General features: G+C 42.4%; 2 protein-coding genes across 14 annotated transcripts in view; both read left to right on the top strand.

Annotated features, from left to right (window-relative positions):
* Nucleotides 1-7,632: 7,632 nt before the first annotated feature.
* On the top strand, nt 7,633-16,165 carry LOC110521688 (SERPINE1 mRNA-binding protein 1). Of its 2 annotated transcripts, none has more exons than XM_021599461.3 (9): nt 7,633-8,004; nt 9,469-9,664; nt 10,814-10,969; nt 12,261-12,329; nt 12,644-12,718; nt 12,891-13,062; nt 13,158-13,217; nt 13,338-13,583; nt 14,633-16,165. In XM_021599461.3, exons 1-9 carry the CDS (start codon nt 7,749-7,751, stop codon nt 14,690-14,692), a joined length of 1,290 nt encoding a protein of 429 aa, XP_021455136.3. In that variant the 5' UTR covers nt 7,633-7,748; the 3' UTR covers nt 14,693-16,165. The 2 variants fall into 2 exon arrangements, with proteins under 2 accessions (XP_021455136.3, XP_021455133.3); XM_021599458.3 differs by having other exon boundaries at nt 12,258-12,329.
* A 2,584-nt stretch (nt 16,166-18,749) lies between these two features.
* The window catches only part of LOC110521687 (nucleoprotein TPR), a 37,543-nt gene continuing 28,605 nt past the window's right edge, over nt 18,750-27,687 (top strand). For all 12 annotated transcript variants that reach the window (XM_090231862.1, XM_090231861.1, XM_090231860.1 and 9 more), the window contains exons 1-9: nt 18,750-18,948; nt 19,448-19,552; nt 19,714-19,787; nt 19,874-19,970; nt 20,059-20,162; nt 20,287-20,451; nt 21,812-21,985; nt 26,728-26,815; nt 26,968-27,108. In XM_090231862.1, the coding sequence (XP_090087988.1) occupies nt 18,798-18,948; nt 19,448-19,552; nt 19,714-19,787; nt 19,874-19,970; nt 20,059-20,162; nt 20,287-20,451; nt 21,812-21,985; nt 26,728-26,815; nt 26,968-27,108 (1,099 nt within the window). In that variant the 5' untranslated portion in view covers nt 18,750-18,797. The remainder of the gene's footprint in view (nt 18,949-19,447; nt 19,553-19,713; nt 19,788-19,873; nt 19,971-20,058; nt 20,163-20,286; nt 20,452-21,811; nt 21,986-26,727; nt 26,816-26,967; nt 27,109-27,687) is intronic.

The following is a 27,687-nucleotide window of genomic DNA, read 5'->3' as shown; positions in this document are numbered from 1 at the left end:
ACAGAGTTACACATGGAGTAAAACAAACATACAGTCAATAATACAGTAGAAACAAGTCTATATACGATGTGAGCAAATGAGGTGAGATAAGGGAGGTAAAGGCAAAAAAAGGCCATGGTGGCAAAGTAAATACAATATAGCAAGTAAAACACGTGAATGGTAGATTTGCAGTGGAAGAATGTGCAAAGTAGAAATAAAAATAATGGGGTGCAAAGGAGCAGAATAAATAAATAAATAAAATAAAATGAATACAGTAGGGAAAGAGGTAGTTGTTTGGGCTAAATTATAGGTGGGCTATGTACAGGTGCAGTAATCTGTGAGCTGCTCTGACAGCTGGTGCTTAAAGCTAGTCAGGGAGATAAGTGTTTCCAGTTTCAGAGATTTTGTAGTTCGTTCCAGTCATTGGCAGCAGAGAACTGGAAGGAGAAGCGGCCAAAGGAAGAATTGGTTTAGGGGGTGACCAGAGAGATATACCTGCTGGAGCGCGTGCTACAGGTGGGTGATGCTATGGTGACCAGCTAGCTGAGATAAGGGGGGACTGACTTTACCTAGCAGGGTCTTGTAGATGACATGGAGCCAGTGGGTTTGGCGACGAGTATGAAGCGAGGGCCAGCCAACGAGAGCGTACAGGTCGCAATGGTGGGTAGTATATGGGGCTTTGGTGACAAAACGGATGGCACTGTGATAGACTGCATCCAATTTGTTGAGTAGGATATTGGAGGCTATTTTGTAAATGACATCGCCGAAGTCGAGGATTGGTAGGATGGTCAGTTTTACAAGGGTATGTTTGGCAGCATGAGTGAAGGATGCTTTGTTGTGAAATAGGAAGCCAATTATATATTTAACTTTGGATTGGAGATGTTTGATGTGGGTCTGGAAAGAGAGTTTACAGTCTAACCAGATACCTAGGTATTTGTAGTTACCTAGGTATTTGTAGTTGTCCACGTATTCTATGTCAGAGCCATCCAGAGTAGTGATGTTGGACAGGCGGGCAGGTGCAGGCAGTGATCGGTTGAAGAGCATGCATTTAGTTTTACTTGTATTTAAGAGCAATTGGAGGCCACGGAAGGAGAGTTGTATGGCATTGAATCTTGCCTGAAGGGTTGTTAACACAGTTTCCAAAGAAGGGCCAGAAGTATACAGAATGGTGTCATCTGCGTAGAGGTGGATCAGAGACTCACCAGCAGCAAGAGCGACATCATTGATGTATACAGAGAAGAGAGTCAGTCCAAGAATTGAACCCTGTGGCACCCCCATAGAGACTGCCAGAGGTCAGGTATTGATAGTACACACAGTATTATCACTAGGTTATTGGTTGTTAGATGCTCTGCATTTGTTGTGACTTAATCAAATCTATTTTTAAGAGTTTGATTCATCTGTGCCTCTTTTCATTGTGCAGTTCTGGCTGTTTATGCAAAAACCTGAGTTGCTGGATCCTTGGACTAAATACCACAGTCTAACCTCAAGCCTGGGAAACAATTACACACAACCTCGCAAGGTATACAAACCACAGATCCGGGAAATCCAGACTGACTCTAAAACGGGATACTGTACACGTAAAACATTGGAAGCCATCTGCACAGTTATTTGAATCTGTGACATCACATGTTCATCACATATTTGTATTGTTGGGTGTTTTTAACACATTACCCTTCTGTATTTTTTTTGTACCAATCTACCAACCAAGCAAGATATCAATTTCAATCATATCAGTGTGGTTAAGTATTTATATTAATTTGGGTGATTATATTTAAGCAATAAGGCCAGAGGGGGTGTGGTATATGGCCAATATACGTCGGCTAAGGGCTATTCTTATGTACGACGCATCGTGGAGTACCTGGATACAGCCCTTAGCTGTGGGATATTGGCCATATACCACAAACTCCCGAGTTGCCTTATCGCTATTATAAACTGGTTACCAACGTAATTAGAGCAGTAAAAATACATGTTTTGTCATAACCGTGGTATACAGTCTGATATACGACGGCTGTCAGCCAATCGGCATTCAGGGCTCGAACCACCCAATTTATAATACTCTAGATAATTTTGAAGTGGTGGAATGTAGCTATAGATGAATACTGGATCCATCCAAATGATGAAATATTAAGTAGTTATTCTATCTGACAGATGACAGGACTTCTGTTTCTATTCTTGTCAAATCCACTCTGACATGCCATCAGTCCCCTGCTGTGTCTGATTGCCTCTCTGTTCCCTTCACAGATGGATATTGATGGGGACATGTCCGAGGCCCTGTATGATAAACTACTGGAACTGGAAGACAAAGTATGCAGGAAACTGAAGGAGGAAAAGAAGGGTATTTGAGCTACTCCACAGTAGCCTGATTGAAGGAACAGTGGATGGGACATAACTCCCATCTAATGGACTGAGACTCCTGTCCTGCAGACGACTGAGACGCAAGAAAGAATCTCATCTGATTGTCACTATTTCATTGATGGAAGTGATGAATTCTGTTTGCCTTATTTGCCTACATTGGGAGGCCTCACAGACAATGAGTGCTGCTGGTATTAGGTTCTGATTTGATTGCCACCGTGTCACTCATTGATGCTGCTACTAATGTATTGTGTCTGTATTGCATGTGTTGTCAGACCTCACAAGGAATTCCACAAACACATTTGAAAGTATGTGTATTCTTTGATGTGTCAAATAATGTAATAGCATTCCAATAAACCATATGGCTTTAATTAACATGTATGCACCACTGATAGCCCTGAATGACTGTGGCTTCAAAGTGGTAGACCTACACTGTAATGTCATCAATTAAGTGTAGTGATTTTGTTAATTTTAATCAGCATATAGGGGGACCTACTGTAAATGTATGATCCACTTCACATAATTGTTTCCCTGGCTTGCTTGTTTTTTTGTGCTGTGATAACAAGCAATCAAAAGGTTTCACCAGACATTGAAATAAAACCAAAACGGCATATAGCCTACTCACAACATAGCCTAGACAAAACATAGAAATATTCACAAGATATACCATCACTGGCTGAATAATGCCTAGTGCCAATCAATCCAAATTGTGCCACGATTGATTGCTGGCTTCACATAAGTCTGGTGCGGTCCCATCGTTAGGAGGCTGTCAGCAGTACTCTCTGCCCAAATGTTAACATAGGTGGTCTGTGTGATCCTGGCCTCTGTGGTGTCCCCGCGGTGCATGTGGTAGTATATCTGCTCCGGGGGAGGGTGGGCACACACCCTGCAGCTGTTGTCCTCTGCCGGTGTCTGTAAGCATAGCTTCCTCGCTGAGTTTCAGGTTGCAGAATGCCCAAACCATCAGTTGTGTAAAGTACTTAAGTAAAAATATTTTAAAGTACTACTTAGGTAGCTTTGGGGGTTATCTGTACTTTACTATTTATATTTTTGACAACTTTTACTCACTACATTCCTAAAGAAAATGCACTTTTTACTCCATACATTTTCCCTGACACCCAAAAGTACTACATTTTGACAGGAAAATGGTCCAATTCATGCACTAGTCAAGAGAACATACAGTGCCTTGCGAAAGTATTCGGCCCCCTTGAACTTTGCGACCTTTTGCCACATTTCAGGCTTCAAACATAAAGATATAAAACTGTATTTTTTTGTGAAGAATCAACAACAAGTGGGACACAATCATGAAGTGGAACGACATTTATTGGATATTTCAAACTTTTTTAACAAATCAAAAACTGAAAAATTGGGCGTGCAAAATTATTCAGCCCCTTTACTTTCAGTGCAGCAAACTCTCTCCAGAAGTTCAGTGAGGATCTCTGAATGATCCAATGTTGACCTAAATGACTAATGATGATAAATACAATCCACCTGTGTGTAATCAAGCCTCCGTATAAATGCACCTGCACTGTGATCGTCTCAGAGGTCCGTTAAAAGCGCAGAGAGCATCATGAAGAACAAGGAACACACCAGGCAGGTCCGAGATACTGTTGTGAAGAAGTTTAAAGCCGGATTTGGATACAAACAGATTTCCCAAGCTTTAAACATCCCAAGGAGCACTGTGCAAGCGATAATATTGAAATGGAAGGAGTATCAGACCACTGCAAATCTACCAAGACCTGGCCGTCCCTCTAAACTTTCAGCTCATACAAGGAGAAGACTGATCAGAGATGCAGCCAAGAGGCCCATGATCACTCTGGATGAACTGCAGAGATCTACAGCTGAGGTGGGAGACTCTGTCCATAGGACAACAATCAGTCGTATATTGCACAAATCTGGCCTTTATGGAAGAGTGGCAAGAAGAAAGACATTTCTTAAAGATATCCATAAAAAGTGTTGTTTAAAGTTTGCCACAAGCCACCTGGGAGACACACCAAACATGTGGAAGAAGGTGTTCTGGTCAGATTAAACCAAAATTGAACTTTTTGGCAACAATGCAAAATGTTATGTTTGGCGTAAAAGCAACACAGCTGAACACACCATCCCCACTGTCAAACATGGTGGTGGCAGCATCATGGTTTGGGCCTGCTTTTCTTCAGCAGGGACAGGGAAGATGGTTAAAATTGATGGGAAGATGGATGGAGCCAAATACAGGACCATTCTGGAAGAAAACCTGATGGAGTCTGCAAAAGACCTGAGACTGGGACAGAGATTTGTCTTCCAACAAGACAATGATCCAAAACATAAAGCAAAATCTACAATGGAATGGTTCAAAAATAAACATATCCAGGTGTTAGAATGGCCAAGTCAAAGTCCAGACCTGAATCCAATCGAGAATCTGTGGAAAGAACTGAAAACTGCTGTTCACAAATGCTCTCCATCCAACCTCACTGAGCTCGAGCTGTTTTGCAAGGAGGAATGGGAAAAATGTTCAGTCTCTCGATGTGCAAAACTGATAGACATACCCCAAGCGACTTACAGCTGTAATCGCAGCAAAAGGTGGCGCTACAAAGTATTAACTTAAGGGGGCTGAATATTTTGCACGCCCAATTTTTCAGTTTTTGATTTGTTAAAAAAGTTTGAAATATCCAATAAATGTCGTTCCACTTCATGATTGTGTCCTACTTGTTGTTGATTCTTCACAAAAAAATACAGTTTTATATCTTTATGTTTGAAGCCTGAAATGTGGCAAAAGGTCGCAAAGTTCAAGGGGGCCGAATACTTTCGCAAGGCACTGTATTTGGTCATCCCTACTGCCTCTGATCTGGCAGACTCACTAAACACAAATGCTTTGTTTGTAAATTATTGTCAGTGTTGTAGTGAGCTATCCATAAATTAAAAAAATAACAAGGAATTGTTATTTCTGGTTTGCATAATATAAGGAATTAATAATATAAAAGTATTCATATTTTTATTTTTACTTTTGATACTTAAGTATATTTAAAACCAAATACTTTTAGACTTTTACTCAAGTAGTATTTTACTGGATGACTTTCAATTTTACTTGAGTCATTTTCTATTAAGCCATCTTTACTTTTACTCAAGTATGACTTTTGAGTATACTTTTCCCACCACTGCAAACCATGCCGCAGAGAAACACGCAAAACGAACCCATGACGAAAACCTTCATAAATGCAGATGTCCTTGTTCATGTGAATCCTGAGCAGCTATATGCTTTCACGAAAGTTGCGGTGTAGGATTAAGATTTAGGTCATTGATGTGCATACACTTTCCATCCCCCATACACTTCTGTCTCTCAACAACAACAATAGGCTATAGGAAGCAAGAAGATATAATGCTGTGGAGTGCTCCAGAAATCCAGACAATTAGATAGATATCCCGCCTGAGATTAATTAGAAAAGTTGTCAATTGCTTTGATCCTGCCTCATAGGATAATCCCCTCTGCACCGTTAGATGTGATGTCCTGACAGCTCAATCACTGTCACACTGTCCCATCCGCAGCATGGTGGGGATGATTAGCAATTGGCTTTTGCGGGCTCAAAATCATGAATCATCATATTCACATGGGGGATAATTCTGCAGAGACTGTAAGAGCTTGTTGAATAAAGGTTCTTCTCCCCAACAATCGAGGCTCTCAATCTTGTTCGAATTTGCCATTTTATATGTTCAGTAGCCTAGACTATTAACCAGAATAATGGCCTAATATTGTTCCCTTCACATTTTATTTTATTAACTTAATTTAAAGGTCATTTCACTTTTCACATATTTATTTCAGGAGACAGCATTCTGTGATGGGCTAAAGTAAACCTTTAACAGAACCAGTCATGGCCAGAATGGGCTGAGCACTGGGCAGCCAGGAAAAGTGGATGTAAAATGGAGCTTCTCTCCTGTATAACAAAGATACTGATAATGAACCATCTTTCTTCTGTTGTGTAACACTTAGTTGTCCTCATTTCTCAGTCTGGTTGATTCTCCCACTATAGATGTGGCTGTGACTATTAACTTGTCATCCCTCAATTTACACTCATGTTGACAGACATCAGTTGGGGCTCAGGTGTCTTACTGCACTCCTAGCAGGAAAATACACCTATCTAGGTCTGGGTCCGTTTTAATCAAATGTCTCGGAGTAGGAGTGCTTATTTAGGATCAATTTAGCCTTTCTATAATGAAACTGATTATTATGGACAGGACCTGCTCCTATATCAGCACTGTGAGGTGCTTGATAAATTCAGGCCCAGATCTCAGTGCTTCAGAGGCTACTTCACACAAATATAATTCTTATACACTCCATAGGCTACAAACAGTAATTCAAACCCTGATTAGGCCTCTGTAATAAGATAGAGATCAGCGGTCCTGGCTCTTCTCTGACTGACAAGTAGCCTATGGCTGCCATCTGCTGCCCTCAAATGACCTTTCCTGACCTTTCTTCTGCCATATGATGATTACTGGTTCTCTTTTAGCTAGCAGCATCCATCTAAAGTGGGTCGCACACTAGTCGGCCCCCACACTTTCTGTGTCACTGTAAGTTGCTGATCAGCCTTCCTGCCCATAGGCAATGAAATCATCAATAGCCCCTAGGTCCTATACACAGCAAAGCTACAACATTGACTGATACCTAAAAAAGGTCACAAACTATTGACTGCTCTGAAATATGCACAGATGTCTCTGTTGACTACCAGAACAGTGTTTTAGATTTGAAAGACAGACTTGGTTATGCAGGCCAAATTGCTATGGGCTCCCGAGTGGTGCAGCGGTCTAAGGCACCTTAGTGCAAGAGGCATCACTACAGTCCCTGGTTTGAATCCAGGCAATATCACATCAGGTCCTGTCCATTGGGAGTCCCATAGGGTGGCGCACAATGGCCATCATTGTAAATAAGAGTGTGTTCTTAACTGACTTGCCAAGTTAAATAAAGGTTAAATTAATATATGGCAAAGAACTATGGAGTCTTTCTTTGGAGAAACAATGTAGCAAAGGGTTTGGAGGTGAGCATGGCTAGTGGGTGTGTGTATAGCATAGAGTTGGTTTAGATGATTATAGAAAGGCTGGGAAAGCTCTTCCATACAAACAAAATATATAATTGAACGCAAATAGCAAACTACAACAGATATAGATATAACATTCATGCTTGTCAAATGGAGAAGCGCAAAAGCATTCACCCGTCCATCGTTGTGGGTACTGTATTTTATTGAGTGATCCGCCCCTTATGTTTTCGCGAAACTCTCCCCCATCAAAGAACTACACGCCCCACCTGGCGCCAAAGTTGAGGCCCCGGATGTCTATCACGCCGGAAGAGAAGGCGGTCCTTTTCCCAGCCATCTTGTGGCATCATTTAGCGAAGTGTTCGCACCAAGCCTCGTAGAATCGGAGGAAAATCCTGCTGAAGGGGCGCCATCATGCCCGGACATATGCAAGAAGGTTTCGGCTGCGCCATAGCCAACCGATTCGACCAACTATTTGACGACGAGTCGGACCCGTTCGAGCTGTTGAAGGAGGCGGAGAACAAGAAGAAGGAGGCTCCTGTCCCTGGTGCCGCCAAGACCGCAGCCCAAGCCGCCAAACTCCAGAAAAAGGAGTCCCAGAAAGATAGAAAGATGGTCCCTGCTGATAAGAAAGATGAGCCTCTGGCACCCGTGCCTCTGAAGAAAGATGGTAAGACTGTTTCCTGCAGTAAATGTCGGATTGGTCTGCAAAATCGCAGTTAACGCTGGATAGTTCAGCATTTAATGTTAGCTAGCTAGCAATGGTTTCAAACCCTCCATGAGGTCGACATGATTCCTTTAGTGCGTCAGTTCAGATCGCAACTAAAGTTGATAAGCTTATCGCATTCGTTGCAAAAAAGTGTCACAACAGTGTGTGGTAGTCTGTGTCCCCTGATAACGAACCTGCTGGCGAACTTGTTTTGCTGCCAATAAAACGCCTCTTAGGGGCCTTGTTTAGCCAGGATAATTAACTAGTTAATTAGCTAGCTGACGTTAGCTTATAAAGTCAGTTTGTTTGCTAAATGCCGGTTGATCAGTGTTGGATGGGTAGCTACGTACTTGCTAAATGCACGATTGGCGAATTGTCAGTTTCGTTAGCTAGCGAACCGTGTATTTACACATTGGTGTAAGCCAACTTCCACAAGCGAAGCGATCGTACTAAAAAAAAATGGGTTTAACTAGGCAAGTCAGTTAATACATTCTTATTTACAATGACGGCCTACCAAAATGCCTCCTCCTTGTTACATTTGAGGGTCGTTTATCTGACTAATTAACGTAGATAGCTATCTTGCTAGTCTTTCGCTACCCGCATTATTAACCCGCGTCGTGACCTCGTGGCTTGGGGTGTACAACAGCACCAACACGTTCTTGACTAGGCAGGGAATTGCGTCATCTTGCGTGGCGTATCGCGGTTGTGAATGAGAATATGGGCGTTTGGTGTTTTTGTCAGATAACACAGCTTCACGAGCATGCTACTCAGTGAACACACAGGATACGACTATATCAATTGGACAAACAACTTGTTACATGTACGTTCTCGTATTAGTGAGCACTCGTACGTTACTGGCTAACTTTAGACGGGTCTACACAATCAAAGTAAAATAGGAAGCCCCTGTATTGTGTTAGGACGTTCCATCCTACTTACACCAGTCAGTAACAAAGTCCAACATGTAAACCCGAGAGAAGAGGAGACAGGTGCTTCAACATGCATTCAGCTGCTGGGATGTAGGGGTGGGAGTCTATTTTGGTCAACAGTGGGAGGGACTTGTCAGACCATACTTGGGGGATGTTTCCATCTGCTAGTACTGGCATGGTGCATAATACAAAGTTCAATGTTAGTTCATAGGTTTATAAAGAAGTTGACATTTTAATTGTATTCCTCTGCATGTTAAATTAATAAGCCCGTACATTCTAGTTCAGAACGTCAGTCCTGCTCACTTTTTTGGAGACTGGTTTTGAGAAAAGCTCTCGCTTTAATGACAGTAGTCACCAATTCACACCCCTGTTTTAGTTATTTTCGCTAGCAAAGCTCTTGAGAAAATTACCCTTGTACTCCTTTTTGTTTTTCAAAGAACCATAACCCCACATTTTCTCATAAGGGGATTAATAATTCCTATGCTCTGTCCTGCTCCAGGACCTGGTCCCAGGAGGATGGGTCGCAGGCCTGAGGGTCAGGGCCCAGCCAGTGGACCGCCCCGTGAGTTCCAGGGCGAGGGCCGCCCCCCTACAGACAGACCCCCCCGGACTGACAGACGGCCACCACGCCGTTTCGAGAGGCCCCCCGGCGGAGAGGAGAAGCCTGGCGAGGGAGGAGAATTCTCTGTGGAGAAGTGAGTACTGGGTAGAGCAGGGGTATATTCAGTTTGCACCAAACAGGATAATACTTTTTTTAAAACCAGTACTACCCCAAACAATAACACGACTAAGATCTGTCTGTGTGCAGGCCTTTGTTCCATCCGAACAGTAACCCATCTGATTTTTTTACAAATACACGTGTATTAGTCCTCATTTAAGACTTTGATACCCACACCGGCACTCTAATGTAGGACAGTACAGTTCTTTCCTTTTAAAATGGACACTAACCAGGCCTTTAATTGTGTTAACAAAAACAACCCCCTTCTCCATTTGACAGGACTATTTCCCCTCAGGCTGTCAGAGGTAACCCAACCACATCTTAATTATGGGGTCCACTTCACTACTTTTCAGCAGCAGAGAAAGTCACACCACCTTCACTGATAATTCCTCAGCTTTGTCTTGTCACTTAGCTTAACCTGTTACAGCACAGTAGGGTGTGTAGGAAAAGGGTGGTGTAACATATATATATATATATATATAAACCCTGTTTGAATGTGTTTAAAATGTGTCCCTCCTTCCTTTGTGGAAAGAGTTGCTGGTCTATCATGAATAGCCAGGGGATTTGGGGGGGGCTCGTAATCCAACAATGACTACGCCAAAGAAGCGCAAGTGTTTTTAAAGTATTCAAACAGTGCCTAAGGCAGGGCTCTCCAGTGCGACCATTTTACTCACATATGTGCCTAAATATTTTGCTATGTGCCCTGGAATTTTATTTTAGGCAGTGTGTCTAGAAAATGAAAGATTCAAGCTTTATTCCCTCGTTTTTATTGTGGTCTGGAATTTATTTGTCTGTCTATATTTTTCAACTTATGCTCCCTCCCTAAAAAAATAAATAATTGTCAGCGTAGAGTCCTGCCTAAGGAGAGATAAGTTACGTTTGCTATAATACTGTTTCAGTGTAGTTCACAGTATTGGTCATATATAATCCATTGTGTTTTGGGTCATGCACTGGGGTCTGTTCGTTGGGATATAGTACAGATCGGTCAGAAAACTCTTCATCGGCTCTATTCATTACTTTTCTATCTGCACCTTTCTGAATGTTTTAACCTCAATGAATACACATCAACTGTTCCCTCCTTTGGGGCAGGCTGCTGATTGGTTTGGTTCCTTGTCTGTCTTCCCAGGCCCATTGGGGAAAGGCCGATGAGAGGACGTGGTGGTGGTGGTGGCGGCGGCAGGGGCAGGGGATTGGGCAGCAGGGGCCGAGGCATGGGCAGGAGCGACGGCTTCGATGCCCGAGGAAAGCGTGAATTTGACAGACACAGCGGCAACGATCGATCGTAAGTCTTCTGTGTCATGTTGTGAATTATGTAGCTAGCTTAACTCAAGGATGGATAAGACGTATCTCATTATTAGGCCTATTTCCTGCTCGAATGGAGAATCTCGGTTCTAAAGTTTAGTCCAGGGCTGGGAAACACGGGGTATATTGCTGCCACAGGTGGCCACTAGATTATCACCAGCTGATCTCTTAAACCATCAATATGAGCTAAAGACACATAGACACAATGGCAATCATCATCTGCCACCGATTTACCTCTACATAACGCAGATATCATGGTTATTTTAGTCATGATTGCAACCAACATTTTCCAACACTTTCCCCCCCCTGGAGGGTATTCTCATTGGAAAATGTATAATCTTGCTAGTTAACCAAACTACGGGTGATTTTGATCTGTTTTACAATCGTTCTGTACAACTGAAATATAATATTTCCTTGTTTACCATGGCAAATCTACTGTGCCAATTTACCTGACACGCTGTATGAATGGAAAACTAATGTTGATGGTGTAGCCTACTCTTATTTGATTCATTTCCAATTTATGTAATCTATTAAATAGAACTGTTTTTAAAATAACATTTTCTCATATGGCCATTTCTTATCAAGATCCAGGGGGGGTATCCCTGGACTGTCCAAGATTTGAAATGTGTAACTAGATCAAGTAAATCTTGATTGAGTTATCTATTTCTTTATCAAATGAAAATGTAGTCTATAAAGTCTTGAATGGCATATTAATTTGCCATTTTAAGGTGAAGTATTTGAATTAAATATAGGCCTCAATGTATTTTTTTTATTTTATACGTTCATCAGCCTTGGTTTCCAATGCTCCTGATAGGTCAGTTTCATTGGGGGCGGGGAGTAGAGAATCTAGACCGGCTGTGTGGTATCATAATCGCTTGACATGGTAACAACGAGTGATCAACTGATCTGCTGTTTTATCCTTGTTTGTTTTTTATGTTATTGCAATCCAGCTTAGTTTAGCCCGCAGGTGCATGTAATCTCCCGCTAGTAGCGGTTCCGCCTGTTGGTTGCGAACGAGCCACAGTTTCGCGAACTCAGATTAACACTAATCCTGGCCTAAAAATACATTTCAATGGAGATCCTCCATTGAGCTTGCTTTGTAGTCCAGGACTACGCTTAATCTGTATCTGGGGAACTGGCCCTAGAAGTATAAGAACTACTTATTTAACGTTTTCCCATCCAGGTTTGTCTCATTGAAATAAACTGATTTTTTTGCTGGAGAGACTATTGAAGTGAAGGTGTGAGCTAAAGCCCAGACGTTGTTTCAGCAGCCAGAAAGGTGAGGAGAAGCGTGGAGGAAGTGGATCTCACAACTGGGGCACCGTCAAGGATGAGATGGGGTGAGTTGCACTGCCAACCTAGCACAACACACCTTCTAAAAGACAGAGTATATCTACAAACCTCAAGGAAGAGTTTTGATTTAACTTGTGTGGTTGTGTGTAAACTAAAGTCAACATGTTGTGTCAAGACACCCAGTCTCTATATTGTCCTGGTAGCATCGCCTTTCAGCATATTGAATGTATGAGAATGAGTGATGTGGATGGGAATGCCGTGCAGCCACACAGGGCTGTTCATTTGGCGTTAATGTACAGGTGGAGCTAAGCTGATGTGGACACTCAGGTGACTCTAAACTCCTTTTTTTCCCTCTCCACAGCGAGCTTGACCAATCAAACGTGACCGAGGAGACCCCTGAGGGAGAGGAGCATCTGCCCGCTGACTCTGAGAATAAGTGAGTTGATATGGCTGAGCCTTCTATCACATCTCCCTCTTCTCCCCAAAGTGTGCACTTCACTCCTTCGCAGGGATTTAACAGTGTGGGCTGGATGGCTTTTCCTCCATATTTTTTATCTCTACCCAGTTGCGTGTTCTGACAGTTCTTTTTTCTAATCTGTCTGTTGTAGGGAGAATGAGGTTGGTGAACCTAAGGAAGTGGAACCCAAGGAGATGACTCTGGATGAATGGAAGGCCCAGCAAGACAAAGAGAAAACCAAGGTGGAGTTCAACATCCGCAAGGCCAATGAGGGAGCCGACAGCCAGTGGAAGAAAGGATACGTGCTGCACAAGTCCAAGGACGTGAGTGGACTGTCTAAACCACAAAACTGACTTGGCCTTCGTTTTGTTTTCCATAACCTCCTAACTCAATTTTCTTCCCGCTCTCTCCAATGAAGGAGAAGAAAGATGATACTCTGATTGAAGTTGCAGTGGAGGCTGAGGGACTCGTCCCTAAGGTGAGGTCTCTCCTCGCACCCACAAACATGTACGTCAAGATGACTGAATGTGATTGACTTGTGTGCAGGAAACAAATGTCCAGTCATTGACGATGCTCTCCTTCCCCCCCCGTCTTTCAGACAGAGGATGATCACCACTTCCGGAAGCCGGCCAATGACATCACAGCCCAGTTGGAGATAAACTTTGGGGACCTGGGCCGCCCCAGCCGTGGTCGTGGTGGACCCCGTGGTGGCAGGGGGGGCCGTGGGCGTGGGGAGGGCAGAGGAGAGTTCCGGGGAGAGTTCCGCGAGCGTGAGCCCAGAGAGCCCCGCGAGCGTGATGGTGGAGCACCCACTAGGCCGGCCCGCGGAGGCCGGACTGACAAGGTATACAAGGACTAATGCTACAATGAACGTAACATGCAACAATTTCAAATATATTACTGGGTTACAGTTCATATAAGGAAATGAGTCAGTTGAAATAAATTCATTGGGCCCTAATCTATGTATTTCACATAATTGGGAATACAGATCTGTTGGTCACAGATAAATAAAATAAAAAGTACACGCCATCTGCCTGGTAGAGTTGACTAGAATTCATCCCAGAAGAGAAACACCCTTCACACATTTTGTGCACAAATTTGTTTATCCGTGTTAGTGAGCATTTCTCCTTTGACAAGATAATCCATCCACCTGACAGATGTGGCATTCAAGAAGCCGATTAAATGGCATTATCATGACACAGGTGCACCTTGTGCTGGGAACAATAAAAAGCCACTCTTAAATGTGCAGTTTTGTCACACAACACAATGCCACAGATGTCTCATGTTTTGAGGGTGCGTGCAATTGGCATACTGACTGCAGGAATGTCCACCAGAACTGTTGCCAGAGAATTTAATGTTAATTTCTCTACTATAAGCCACCTGCAATGTTGTTTTAGAGAATTTGGCAGTATGTCCAACCGGCCGCACAACCGCAGACTGTATGGTTTCTTGTGGACGAGCGATTTACTGATGTGAACGGTGGGGTTATGGTATGGGCAGGCATAAGCTATGGACAACAAACACAATTGCATTTGATCAATTGTCAATTTGAATACACAAAAATACCGCAACGAGATCGAGGCCCATTTTTCTTATGCATCTTGTTTACAGATACGTTATCTATTTCCAGTTATGGGAAGTCCATCAATTTTAGTGCATTATTTATTTAAATTGACTGATTTCCTTATGAATTGTAACTCAGTAAAATCTTTAATTCATGTTGCGTTCATCTTTTTGTTTAGTATTATTATTAATGGTCTGATATGGCAAGAATTTATACGATTTAGAAGTTGAGAGAATTTGGATTGTTTAAGTACAACATATATGGTTATAATTTCACTGTATATGTCTGCTCAATCTCGTTCCTTCTTGTTTTCCTAACCCTCCTCCCAGCCGAGCGGGGTGATCGTGCCCAACGTGGATGACCCAGAGGCCTTCCCGGCCCTGGCCTAAGATGGAGCGGCTGCCCCATAGAGCCCCAGGCAGACCCCTAGGCCCTTCTACGAGGCTTGCATGTTTCTGGATCCTTCAGCAAAAATTATATGATGGAGAAGACTGTCATGGCCCATGACACTTGCATCTGAGGACTGAATTTTACCCGTTTTATTAAAAAGAAAATAAGGAAAAAAACAGATGGGAGAAGAAAAAATAGAAATAAAAAAGAAAAGGACTTCTTGCTACTTCCGGAGCAAATTATTGGTAGAGGTTTTGTACTTAGAAACAAGGTAGCAGGGACGTTTTCATACAGTATTTTTTTCAGAGATTATGCGTTCTTCATTAATACTTTTTTTGTATTGCTGCTTGAAAATACGCATTTCCAAATATAAGGTATGAGAAAGTTGTAATTTGAGCTTGTGGTGTCCCATAGCTTGCTTTGCTATATGATCACTCCAAACCAGGCTGTGCAGGGATGGAACCCAAGCCAACTAGCTCTTACCATACTGGGTATTTCTGAAGAGGTTACTGTATCATCGCTCAGTGACATTTCAAGGACTTTGCTTTAGTTTGCAGTTTTGTGTGTTATTTTTTTTTTTTAAACTAAGGCCTAGACCTCTATGATATAGGCCTGGAAAAGAAAAATACATTTATGGTAAGAGATCTTGAGGTGAGATATTATTTCTGATGGTGCGGATAGGGACATGCCTTGGATTGTTGATCTCCATTTTAACTATTTAAGTGTAGATACACTTAACACTTTTAAAGTGGAGCCTAAATCAGTTGTTTATTAAAATGTATTTTGTATAGAAAAGAGTTTCCAAAGGACTCGATAGCAGGGGGAAGGAATACTTCAATGGTTTAAAATATATCCCTCTGACATATTTAGCTCGTTGCGCTATAGGTGAACCGTTCCCCCTGTACGGTTTCATTTAACCCCTCTTGAGCTGCGTCTCAATGACAGTGGCTTCCTCTCCTTGTTTCTTCCATCTGCACTGATGTGAAAACAGATTTGCCACATCAGTTCAGCTCTGAGGTAAGGAAAAAAACAGAGGAAGCCACTGAGACTTGTGATGTACCTCAGATCCTTTGGAAGCCCTCAGACCTTCTCACACTGTTTACACACCATTCCAGGGCTGCATTCAGCAGTGCACCACATTGTGCAACGTTCAGATCGAAATGCATTGTATAGAACACAGTGAGGAGTCATGTCATCTCTACTCATGGCATTTATCTGCAACGCTCTGTACTCCAGCAGGGTTGTACCCTGCTGAACGGAGCCCAGTATACTGATAACAATGTGAACCTGCTCCTGCAGTATTTCCTGTGGTGGTTGAAGATCCTCCATTTTGATTTCCCCCCTGGCTCCCTACTGCATAATTGCTCTGAAAGAAATACAATTGTGTGTGGGTCAGCCTAGTGTTCTACAGATGTGTGAATCCTAACCCTGCCATTATAGACCTCCGTCGGTAAATAAAGATGGTCGATTCATTTTTGCATTGTGATGACTTCAATTCCGCCACGTACATAAATACAGAATCACATACACACGAAAAGCTGTGTTATTTCATGATGAAATAAATTCACAGATAAAGGTGCAATTGTGTGGCAAAGGTAAAATAAGAGTCAGGACTTTCTGAATTATTTTTTTTGCATAGTCTGGATATTGATATATCCAAATGCTGTTTAATGGTGCACTGGTTTCTGAGTATAGTAGAATTCAAGAAATGTTACTTTTAAGGGCAGATTGCATTAATTCTGAGGACAGACTGTTTAGCTCCCCAACCATGTAATTTAGCTTTTAAATTCTGTTGTCGACTACAAACTGGAACAAAAACCTGCATCCACACTGGCCTTCACAAGACAATATTCCCAAAAGGTGATGCGTCTAAAACCTTATAAAAGAATAGTGCCCTCCAGTGGACATTTGGAGTATTACTTCTAGATAAGCCCTATCTACCATTTGAACATGGATGACACTGCATAGAAGCACTGGCAGACTTACTGTTAGGCTGAAGAGGTAATTAATTTCCTTAGGCCTCACATCAAGGGTTCACTTGAGCTGAGCTTGAGAACATTTTTATTTAAATGCTCTTCTCCTGGCATAATAGAAAAATCCCCATCAGTCTTCTGATAAAAGCTATAGATGTTTTTTTTGCAAGGGCTGCATCGCAATACGACGATTTCGGCCTTCCACATCTGAGGTGTTTGTCAGACCTTGAAAAGCGGTCAACTCACGAAAACGTCTAGTGTGCGAACGTTTTGGCATACAAGTTAATATGACTGATCTATGAAAGAGGGTACAACCCCCTCCCCCCCAAGTGTCACAGGACTCGTCTGAATGTAACCTGGTACCCGGCTGAAAATGTATGGCAGTGAATTTCCACGTCAAAGGTATTTTCACAGTAAAAAAAAAAAATAAGTATTTTTTATTTTAACAACATCACGGATATAGGACAGACACTTAAAAACATTCTTCCTTTTGATAAAATTTTTTGACTGGTTTTCCCATGTATTAATCTTATTAAATGGGCTAATAGCAGTTAGGCCAAATTCAATGTTTCATCAAAAAACATTTTTTTATACCAACAGTCAAAAAATTACTGCCTTGCCTGGTTCATCAACTATTTCTCTGATAGAGTTCAGTGTGTCAAATCGGAGGGCCTGTTGTCCCGGCCTCTGGCAGTCTCTGGGGGTGCCACAGGGTTCAATTATTGTATTCATCAATGATGTCGCTCTTGCTGCTGGTGAGTCTCTGATCCACCTCTACGCAGACGACACCATTCTGTATACTTCTGGCCCTTCTTTGGACACTGTTAACAACCCTCCAGATGAGCTTCAATGCCATACAACTCTCCTTCCGTGGCCTCCAATTGCTCTTAAATACAAGTAAAACTAAATGCATGCTCTTCAACCGATCACTGCCTGCACCTGCCCACCTGTCCAGCATCACTACTCTGGACGGTTCTGACTTAGAATACGTGGACAACTACAAATACCTAGGTGTCTGGTTAGACTGTAAACTCTCCTTCCAGACTCACATCAAACATCTCCAATCCAAAGTTAAATCTAGAATAGGCTTCCTATTTCGCAACAAAGCATTCTTCACTCATGCTGCCAAACATACCCTCGTAAAACTGACCATCCTATCGATCCTCGACTTCGGCGATGTCATTTACAAAATAGCCTCCAATACCCTACTCAATGAATTTGTTGCAGTCTATCACAGTGCCATCCGTTTTGTCACCAAAGCCCCATATACTACCCACCACTGCGACCTGTACGCTCTCGTTGGCCGGCCCTCGCTTCATACTCGTTGCCAAACCCACTGGCTCCAGGTCATCTACAAGACCCTGCTAGGTAAAGTCCCCCCTTATCTCAGCTCGCTGGTCACCATAGCACCACCCACCTGTAGCACGCGCTCCAGCAGGTATATCTCTGGTCACCCCCAAAACCAATTCTTCCTTTGGCCGCTTCTCCTTCCAGTTCTCTGCTGCCAATGACTGGAACGAACTACAAAAATCTCTGAAACTGGAAACACTTATCTCCCTGACTAGCTTTAAGCACCAGCTGTCAGAGCAGCTCACAGGTTACTGCACCTGTTGTAAGGTTGATAGTGTAAAAAAATGTCAACTCAAATTGACTAATTTGAGTTGTACTACCTCACTATTGTGGAGAGATGTACTGTTTGGATTCTTTACATACAATAGAAATAAGCTGAAACATTATGTAATTAATTTCATTATTCTTTTGGCCAAATTTCATATACACAAATGTAAACAGAAAACCACATTTTCGTACCCTACAAAAAGAAATCGAACTGTATTTTAAGACGGTTAAATGCTCTGCTAACAAAAAAGCTGTTAGAATTGTAAGTGTATGCATGTCCCTTAAGGTCCTTGTGTAATTGTAATGTAATATTGTACCCCCTAGCTCGATTGTCCATTGTTTGTAATCTATGTATGCTTGCGTTCCCTCATGTGCTTTATGTATTGTTTTGTTGTTAATACAAATAAAATAAAAAATAATTAAAAAAAACAAAAAAAAAGTATCTCACCACACAGGTCACTGAGAACAAGTAGTCACTGCGCCTGCTCAGATCCAGGTGTTATGTGAGGAGAAAATGTCTGCAGTGCTACTACAAGCTCTGGAGCGCGCTGAGATAACGAAACTCCCGAAAGCTGTTCAAAATAAACTGGAAAAGCTCATCTCTGATCTGCAATATGAAATAGATTTCCTCAAGTCACACCAGGAGCAATTTAGAGTCGATAGTGGTAAGAAATGGCCGAATAGGAGGTCATTATATGTGTACAGCCCCAGCTAACTACGTAGTAGGATAACGCGTGGATGGCCTTGACCGGCAGCATCGACAACTGTTTACTAGCTAGTTTTCAAGGCAGAGGAATATGATGGATTCAAAAATAGCTTTCCAACATTGTTTATCGACCATGTCTAAATTGCTTTGCTACTGTAACTAGCTAGCGTTAGCTGTACTGTCTGGCGTAACCTGGTGAATGAATGACTGAGTAGGGTAACGTTAGCTCAGGGTCTCCCCTGTTGCTGGAGCGCTAACGTTACCCTCCTTCCTGTATGTTCTCCAGGAATAGGATTGGAGAGTCCTGCGTTCTCTTGTTGAAAACTTCTCTACTCTCTGTCCCTATAGCTAGCTAAACGTGGAAGTAGCTAGGCAACTTCATTAAAGTATTTTGATTTATAATTTAGCTTTCAAGACGAGAGCAGCCAAGTTGACATGTGTTGTTGTCACTCTTGCAGAACAACAGTTATTTGAGAAAGTGCAGCGTCTTGAGCAGAGTCAGGAACAGTTTGTGACCCAGACTGAACAGCACCACAAACTCCGAGAGGAGTTCACCAAGATCAGTAAGTGGAACTAGTTATATGATCCAGCCAAAGTCTCTTTAATGACTGCTGCATACATGTAAACACTAGTATGTGATGCATGTTTGGCTATTTACTGACCATGACTAAAGAATGGGGGATGGCAATCTACCATTTCATGAAATTGCTCTTCTTTTCTATAGATGAAGAACTCAAGAGTGTGCGGGAAAATAATAAAAAGTGTGAAATCAACCAAGAAAAGTTTACATCTGAACAGGTGAGACTCATGATCTTGTCACCTCTTTGACGGTTGGTGTTGACACCTTTTGGGGCTTAATATAGATGTACACATTTTTATTCTAGGTCCAGTTCTCAAAAGCCAAAGATGAACTGGAGTCAGAGAAGAGGGAGCTTGTGCATACACTGGAGAGGAGATCTCAGGAAGTGGACTATCTGAGTGGTATGGATGAATCTATGTGGAGGGATATACACACACACACACACACACAGTCTTTATCTAATGTCTATGGGATTTATTTGATCATCAGAGGACTTGCAGCACCTCAATAACAAAGTGGCAGAAGTCAATACAACAAAGATGGGGCTGCAGCTCAAGCTGGATGAGCTCGAATCCTCAGAGGTCAACATCAAGGTGAGCCTATTTGAATGTTCTGTAACTTGTGAACTCTTGAATAGGACCCAGCTCTTAAGGAAGGTGTTAAAATGATCCAATGCATCATATGTGTAATCCACACTGTTGTGCCTATTACCTCCAGTACCGTGAGAAGCGTATGGCGCAGGAGAAGGAGCTGTTGCAGGACCAGACGGCCTGGCTGAATGGAGAGCTCAAGGCTAAGAGTGAGGAGCTGCTGGCCCTGTCACGTCAGAAGGGCAACGAGATCCTGGAGCTCAAGTGCAGCCTTGAGAACAAAGAGGATGAGGTATGACCAAGACAAGCCCAATAATGGACTAAAGGAGCCTAACGTTACTCCTTATAGTCCAAGGACCTTACATGTTCTGTTACAGGTGAATTGGCTGTGGAAGCCAAAACAGCCAAATACTCCATCTAAAAGTGAATTGATTCTCAATTGCGATACAGTTCTAGAAACATAAGACTATTTTCATATTACATAAAAATAATTTCACAAATGCAAATTTACACATACATAACCGTTTTTACCACGGTTGCAGCCGACAGTATTTCTCATTGACAACACGTTTGTGGCGTCAGTCTTCCGTTTATACACAGGTGTTCGGAGACGCAGACACCTAATTAGCACTGGCGGCCCAACTCTGTTTTCCTTCTGTTTTCTGTAAACAAGCTCTGTAACATGGAAATATGGCCATGTGGGAACCCTACCGTTATAAAGATATGAAGTTATTTAACCTTTTTAATTTTTGGGAAATAATTTATCGCTGATATGAACAATCCTTATGTTTCCAAAGCAGTACTGCAAGCGATGCTTGTCAATGTTTAGAGCAAGCATCCGGGCTCTTAACAAAACTCCATGGCATTGTTGAATACTCATTTATGATTGGCTTGAAGGGCATTCTATAGCATCCATTATTTCCCTATTACGCATGGTGTATCAGCACGGTAGAATTCAATGGCTATAGTTCATTCTGATATTTTCTATTGAGCTGTTTCTGAAAGCAAAAGTCGAATTGAAAACATTATTGACATTGTTGAATTCGATTTTCATAATAGCAAGCTAGGACTTGATAGTTTAGTTAACTAAACTAGCAATTACGTTTGGATACCATGGCAACTACTGTAGCTATCTAGTAAACTTGCTAGTAGCTACTTCAGTGGATGTTGAACACATTTCTACCTGCAAATGTGTTAAATTATAGCCATGGTATAAAAGGGATAATCCATTCGTGGCTCTGCGTTCTCTGGAAAATAATGCAACTCCGTGGAATGTCAGTTCCATTCCACCTTCCACGTCGTTCATTATTTTCTAGAGAAAGCATAGCCCCTCGTTGATGATCTCTGACGTAGTTAGCGTCTGAATGGGGTAAACCAAGACATAACAGTAAAAAAACATTATTTTCTAGAGAAAGCATAGCCCCTCGTTGATGATCTCTGACGTAGTTAGCGTCTGAATGGGGTAAACCAAGACATAACAGTAAAAAAACATTATTTTTCTATCATAAATAGTTATGTTGGGACAACTGTACATGCTGGTTTCATATTCATCTATTGAGTATGTTTTTGATATGACAATGTCTCTAAACTATTACCTGACTGGTTTATCCCCATCTACTGTGTCAACATTATGTTTTCGGTTGTTTTTGTAGTTGAACAGAGTCCAGGACCAAGTGACAAGTTTAAAGACTTCAAGTGAAAGCCTTCAGAAGCAGACTGAAGACATGATCAGCAAACTGAAAGAGGCTAAGGAGCAGCACGCTAGCATGGAGGAGAAGTTTAGGAATGAGCTGAATGCCAACATAAAGCTCTCCAACTTGTACAAGGTATGTAGAACAAGTCTAGGATTTGCTTTCAATTCCAATGAGTACTCTATAGCTCTCAAAATCAGTCATGATTACAGATTTTGCTAATTTGATCGGTAAATTTTTTTTGCTTTTCAAATCAAATGTCTTTGTCACATGCACCAAATATAACGGGTGTATATTTTACCGTGAAACTTATAAATAAGCCCTTTCTCAACAATGCAGAGTTAAAAAGTGAGGGAAATTAGCACACAAAAAAAGGAAACGGTAACACAATAAAATAACGAGGCTATATACAAGGAGTAAGGTAGGGGTAAAAGTAGTGATGCACCGATATGACATTTTTTGTTCGATTATGAGCTCCGATATTTTCCTTGACAAAAAACTCGATACCGATATTTAAAATTTTAGCAGCCCTTTGAGCATTCTAGTACAGTTAAATAGTTAACACACACACATGGATGGAGCGGTCTAAGACACTGCATCTCAGTGCAAGAGGCATCACTACAGTCCCTGGTTCGAATCCAGGCTGTATCACATCCGGACGTAATTGGAAGTCCCATAGGGCGGCGCACAATTGGCCCAGCATCGTCCGGGGTAGGCCGTCATTGTAAATAAGAATTTGTTCTTAACTGACTTGCCTAGTTAAATAAAGATTACACACACACACTACACTGACCAAAACGTTGTTTTGTTGGTATTTACGTATGTCCCCATTAGCAGTAAAACATAATCAAAACCAATTTATTTCACTTGCTGTGGTGTTTCGTTGTTCAGTCGTTTCATTCTCAACCAGGATTTCTATGGAATGCCGTTTGAGCCTTTGCGTGTCAAAAAAGATACACGTTAAATAGTGTCATAAGCTTGTCGACCAATCAGGACCTGAATATACACGTCGCATAATTTAAAGCGTTCATAAATTGTTAGTGTAGTTATTACACATTGAATACACTATCACTCGTATTTCATATGTCACAACGATTCATCGATACGTATGCTATGATGCTGGTAAAGTTGTCTCAAGCACCTACTGTGCTGGTCAAAAAAAAAAGCTAGCTAGCTCATGGATGGAAACAATGTTCTTTCCCAAAAGCATAGCTACTGAAACAGATTGTCATTTTGCTATCTTTAGCTAGCTAACTATATAGCTAGGTGTCATCATCTAAAATAAGTTCTTATTTGATACAGCCTGGATTCGAACTAGGGACTGTAGTGACGCGTCTTGCACTGAGATGCAGTGCCTTAGAACGCTGCGTCCGTGCATATGTTAACTATTTAACTGTACTGGAATCCTTAAAAGGCCGCTAACATTTTTAATATCAGTTATCGATGACGGGTTTTTTGTCAAGGAAAATATCGGTATCGGCCAAACATGTCTGTGCATCACTACTGCGAATACAAATACCTTAAAGGGTAGGGACGTGGATCGGAACCAGTTAGTATTTGTTGTAACCACCATTTTGCTTCATGCAGCGCGACACCTCTCCTTCGCATAGAGTTGATCAGGCTGTTTATTGTGGCTTGTGGAATGTTGTCCCACTCCTCTTCAATGGCTGTGTGAATTTGCTGGATATTTACATTTTAGCCATTTAGCGGACTCTCTTATCCAGAGCGACTTAGTGCATTCATCTTAAGATAGCTAGGTGGGACAACACAGCACAGGCATAAAAGTACATTTTTCCTCAACTTGGCTATCCGTAGAGTCAAAGCTAGAAGGTGTGTGGGGGTCAAGTGCTGGTTGAGGTAAGGAAGAGGATTATTTAAGATACTGTATGAAGAGGTAGGGTTTCAGATGTTTTCGGAAGATGGGTAGGGACTCTGCTGTTCTATCTTCAAGGGGAAGCTGGTTCCACCGCCAGGACAGACAAGAGTTTGGACTGGGCTGAGCGGGAGCTGCCCTCCCCTAGGTAGAACGGAGTGATCGGGTTGGGATGTAGGGTTCGCGCATACCCAGGAGGTAGGGAGGGGCAGTCCTCTTGCTATTCCCGTAGGTAACCACCATGGTCTTTTAGTGGATGCGAGCTGGAAGCCATTGGAGTGTGCAGCCAGTGACTGGAAGCCAGTGGAGTGTGCAGAGGAGCGGGGTGACATGAGAGAACTTGGGAAGGTTGAAAACCAGGCGGGCTGCTGCTTTTTGGAGAAGTTGCAGGGGTTTGATTGGTCAAGTGGGAAGCCCAGCCAACAGCAAGTTGCAGAAGTCCAGGCTGGGGAGGACAAGTGCCTGGATTAGGACCTGCACTAATTCCTGTGTGAGGTAGGGTCATACTCTATGGATGTTGTAGAGCATGAACCTGCAGGAGCGGGTCACTGATTTCATGTTTTAAAAAAAAACAAAAAAACAGGGTTTTGTCCAGGGTCACACCAAGTTTCTTTGCACTCTGGGAGGTTGACACTGTGTAGTTGTCAGCTGTGATGGAGGCCTTTGAGCAGGCAGGCCTTCCCGTGAGGATGAGCAGTTTTGTTTTGTTGAGTTTGAGGTGGTGGGTCGACATGCAAGTTGAGGTGGGGGGGGGGGGGGGGGGTGGGGGGGTAGTTGACATCTGTATAGAAATGATAGGAGAGACCACGTGAGGATATGATGGAGGCGAGTGACTTGGTGTATAGAGAGAAAATGAAAGGGCCTAGAATCGAGCCCTGGGGGGCAAAATTAGTGAGAGTACGTAGTGCAGACACAGATCCTCTCCATGTCACCTGGTAGGAGCGGCCTGCCAGGTAGGATGCAGTACAAGAGTGTGCATATCCTGAGACGCCCAGCCCTAGGAGGATCTGATACGTTCAGTGTCGAAGGCAGCGGAGAGATCTAGAAGGATGAGAACAGGGGAGAGAGAGTCAACTTTGGCAGTGTGGAGAGCCTCCATGTCACAGAGTAGAGCAGTCTCGTTGAGTGACCCGTCTTGGTTAGTGTCGAGAAGATTGTTCTGAGAGAGATAATGAGAAAGTTAATCAGAGACAGCAAGCTCAATTGTTTTACAAAAAAATTAAGAAGTGAAAAAGGTCTATAGTTTTTAATGTCAGTTGAGTCGAGTGTTGGTTTCTTAAGGAGGGGATGCATCCAGTGGTATTGGCGGGAACTGGAACATGCTGTCCTCCACGTCGATCCCAAACATGCTCAGTGGGTGACATATCTTGTGAATATGCAGGCTATGGAAGAACTGGGACATTTTCAGCTTGCAGGAATTGTGTACAGATCCTTGCATTATCATGCTGAAACGCATAAGGTGATGGCGGCGGCTGAATGGCACGACAATGGGCTTCAGGATCTCATCACAATATCTCTGTATGTACAAATTACCATTGATAAAATACAATTGTGTCAGTTGCTTATTCCTGCCCATAACCATAACCCCACTGACACCATTGGGGCACTCTGTTCACAATATTGACATCAGCAAACCGTCATACACACTGTCTGCTATTTGAAAACGGGATTTATCATGAAGAGCACACTTCTCCAGTGTGCTAGTGGCCATCGAAGGTGAGCATTTGCCCACTGAAATGCCCACTGAAATCAGTTAGGATGCCGAACTGCGGTCAGGACAAGACCCTGGTGAGGACGACGAGCACGCAGATGAGCTTCCCTGAGACGATTTCTGCTCTGGTGGACATTCCTGCAGTCAGCATGCCAATTGCTTGAGACATCAGTGGCATTGTTGTGTGATAAAACTGCACATTTTAGTGGCATTTTATTGTCCCCAGCACAAGGTGCACCTGTGTAATGATCATGCTGTTTAATCAGCTTCTTGATATGCCACATCTGTCAGGTGGATGGATTATCTTGTCAAAGGAGAAATGCTCACTAATGGGAATGTGCACAAAATGTTTGAGAAATAAGCTTTGTGCATGTGGCAAATGTTTGAGATCTTTTATTTCAGCTCATGAAACATGGGACCAACACTACATGTTGCGTTTATATTTTTGTTCAGTATAGACTAAAACTTTCTTGGTAAATAATATGGTCTACAGCTTATCATGAGGCATTCCAACCTTGAGACTTCCTTTTAATATTAGAGATCGCGCACCAGCTGTTGCAAACAGAGAGACACACAACTGCTGTTCTCATAGAAAAAACAGCTAGAATTATATTTTCCATGTCCTTGTTCATCCAAGAATCGGAAAACAAAGGATATTGCAGTTCTTCAGATCACTTTGATAGGATAGTCTCGAACGGAGCTCGTCCAGTTTATTCTCCAGTAATTGCAGGTTTGCCAATCGAATGGAGGGCAGAGGCGGTTTATCGCGGTTTATCGCCGACATAGTCTCATCAGATATCCCGCACGCTGGTCTCTGTAACACCGCCTCTTCCTTTTTCGAGTGTCTGGGATTTGGGCCTTGTCCGGTATGAGAAAGCATGACCTTCGCATCAGACTCATTAAAGTAAAAATCCTCATCCAAATAGAGGTTTGTGATCGCTGTTCTGATGTCCAAAAGCTATTTTTGGTCATAGGAAACAGTGCCAGAAACATTATGTCGAACATTTTTTAAGATCAGCGCAAAAAACACTAAATGGCATAATTGGCCAAGTGCCCATAAAATGGCTGCTATTCCCTCCAGTGCCATTCTACAGTATTTTCTTTATTTTTTAATAATTTTTTACTTTAGTTACAAAAAAATAGCTTTTTTTGTGGGTAAGCTTTTGGTGACCATTTTAGTTAACAGGTGCATGTTACATTTTCATGGTGGATGAAGTGAATCATTTAGCTAATAAGTGCATTAATTGTTCCTGTCCAAACACTGGCCAACAACCCTTTACCTTGTCTTCCCAGGGAGCTGCTGCAGACTCTGAGTCCAAGAGTGAGGAGTTGAGTGGGGCTGTAGAGGAGCTGCACAAGCTGCTGAAGGATGCTGTAGAAGGTGAGGGAGGGAGAGAGAGACCAGAAAGACAGTCACACACAACTATTGTCTCAATGCAAAACTGTCTAACACAGGCACTATGTTTTCTTGTCATTGGTAGGCTAACTTTATTTGTCATTAGTCTGAATTCTCCTCTCCTTTCCTCTCTACAGCGAACAAGGCCCTGGAGGTGAAACTGCAGGAGATGGATGCCTGTCGGATCAAGGAGGCTGCTGAGCTGAAGGACAGTATCTCCAGTCTGGAGAAAGAACTGGACAACGCCAACGAACTTCTGTCCGACACCAAGCTCAGAGGTCAGACTTAAGAAAAAATCAGCGTTTTTTTTACTGAACAGTTGACTGGACCTTCAAATTACTTTAATAGGGATGCTGTCTCTCCGAGTTAGCATCATTACCAGCAGATTTGACAAACTGGCCACAGTCTGATTTCTATTGATCAAAGAATGATCAAAGAAACCCCATCATCCGAATACAAATCATTCTTGTTTTAGGATGATGGGGTTTCTTTGATCATGCTCTGGAGACTTTAGTGTGAAATTGTTAGCAGTTGATGTTATTCTTTAATAACACAGACCCCAAAGCAAATCAGGGGGAGGAAAATAGGTCTATTCAAAATGCACAAATCATGCTTGGAAGTAGTAGATGGTCATTCTCCCCTGTCCTCAGTGATGCTCTCCAGTGATTCTCTCCCCAGAAGAAAGGGACAGGATCTAGTTTTATAACCCAGCCCTAGCCTGTGGTTGACCAACTAGAAGTCCTTGCAGTACAACATGGCCAAATAACAAGTATTCTATTTCAGGCTAACTGTATAGACAAATTCCTGCCATTTTCTCTGACCCATTGATAAATCATTCCTTATTACAGAAAAAACAC

The sequence above is a fragment of the Oncorhynchus mykiss genome, chromosome 4 (assembly GCF_057628025.1).
Source record: "Oncorhynchus mykiss isolate SJ-2025 chromosome 4, ASM5762802v1, whole genome shotgun sequence".
Lineage (NCBI taxonomy): Eukaryota > Metazoa > Chordata > Actinopteri > Salmoniformes > Salmonidae > Oncorhynchus > Oncorhynchus mykiss.
Note: the sequence above shows the minus strand (reverse complement) of the source record. Positions and strands in the feature narration are given on the sequence as shown.

What these genes read in the sequence shown, in the direction of transcription:
- LOC110521688 (XM_021599458.3), top strand. Translation starts at nt 7,749, where the DNA reads ATGCCCGGACATATGCAAGAAGGTTTCGGCTGCGCCATAGCCAACCGA. An exon ending in GGAGAATTCTCTGTGGAGAA is followed by an intron (nt 9,665 to 10,813) that starts GTGAGTACTGGG and finishes CTGTCTTCCCAG; the next exon opens with GCCCATTGGGGAAAGGCCGA. An exon ending in CCCGCTGACTCTGAGAATAA is followed by an intron (nt 12,719 to 12,890) that starts GTGAGTTGATAT and finishes TGTCTGTTGTAG; the next exon opens with GGAGAATGAGGTTGGTGAAC.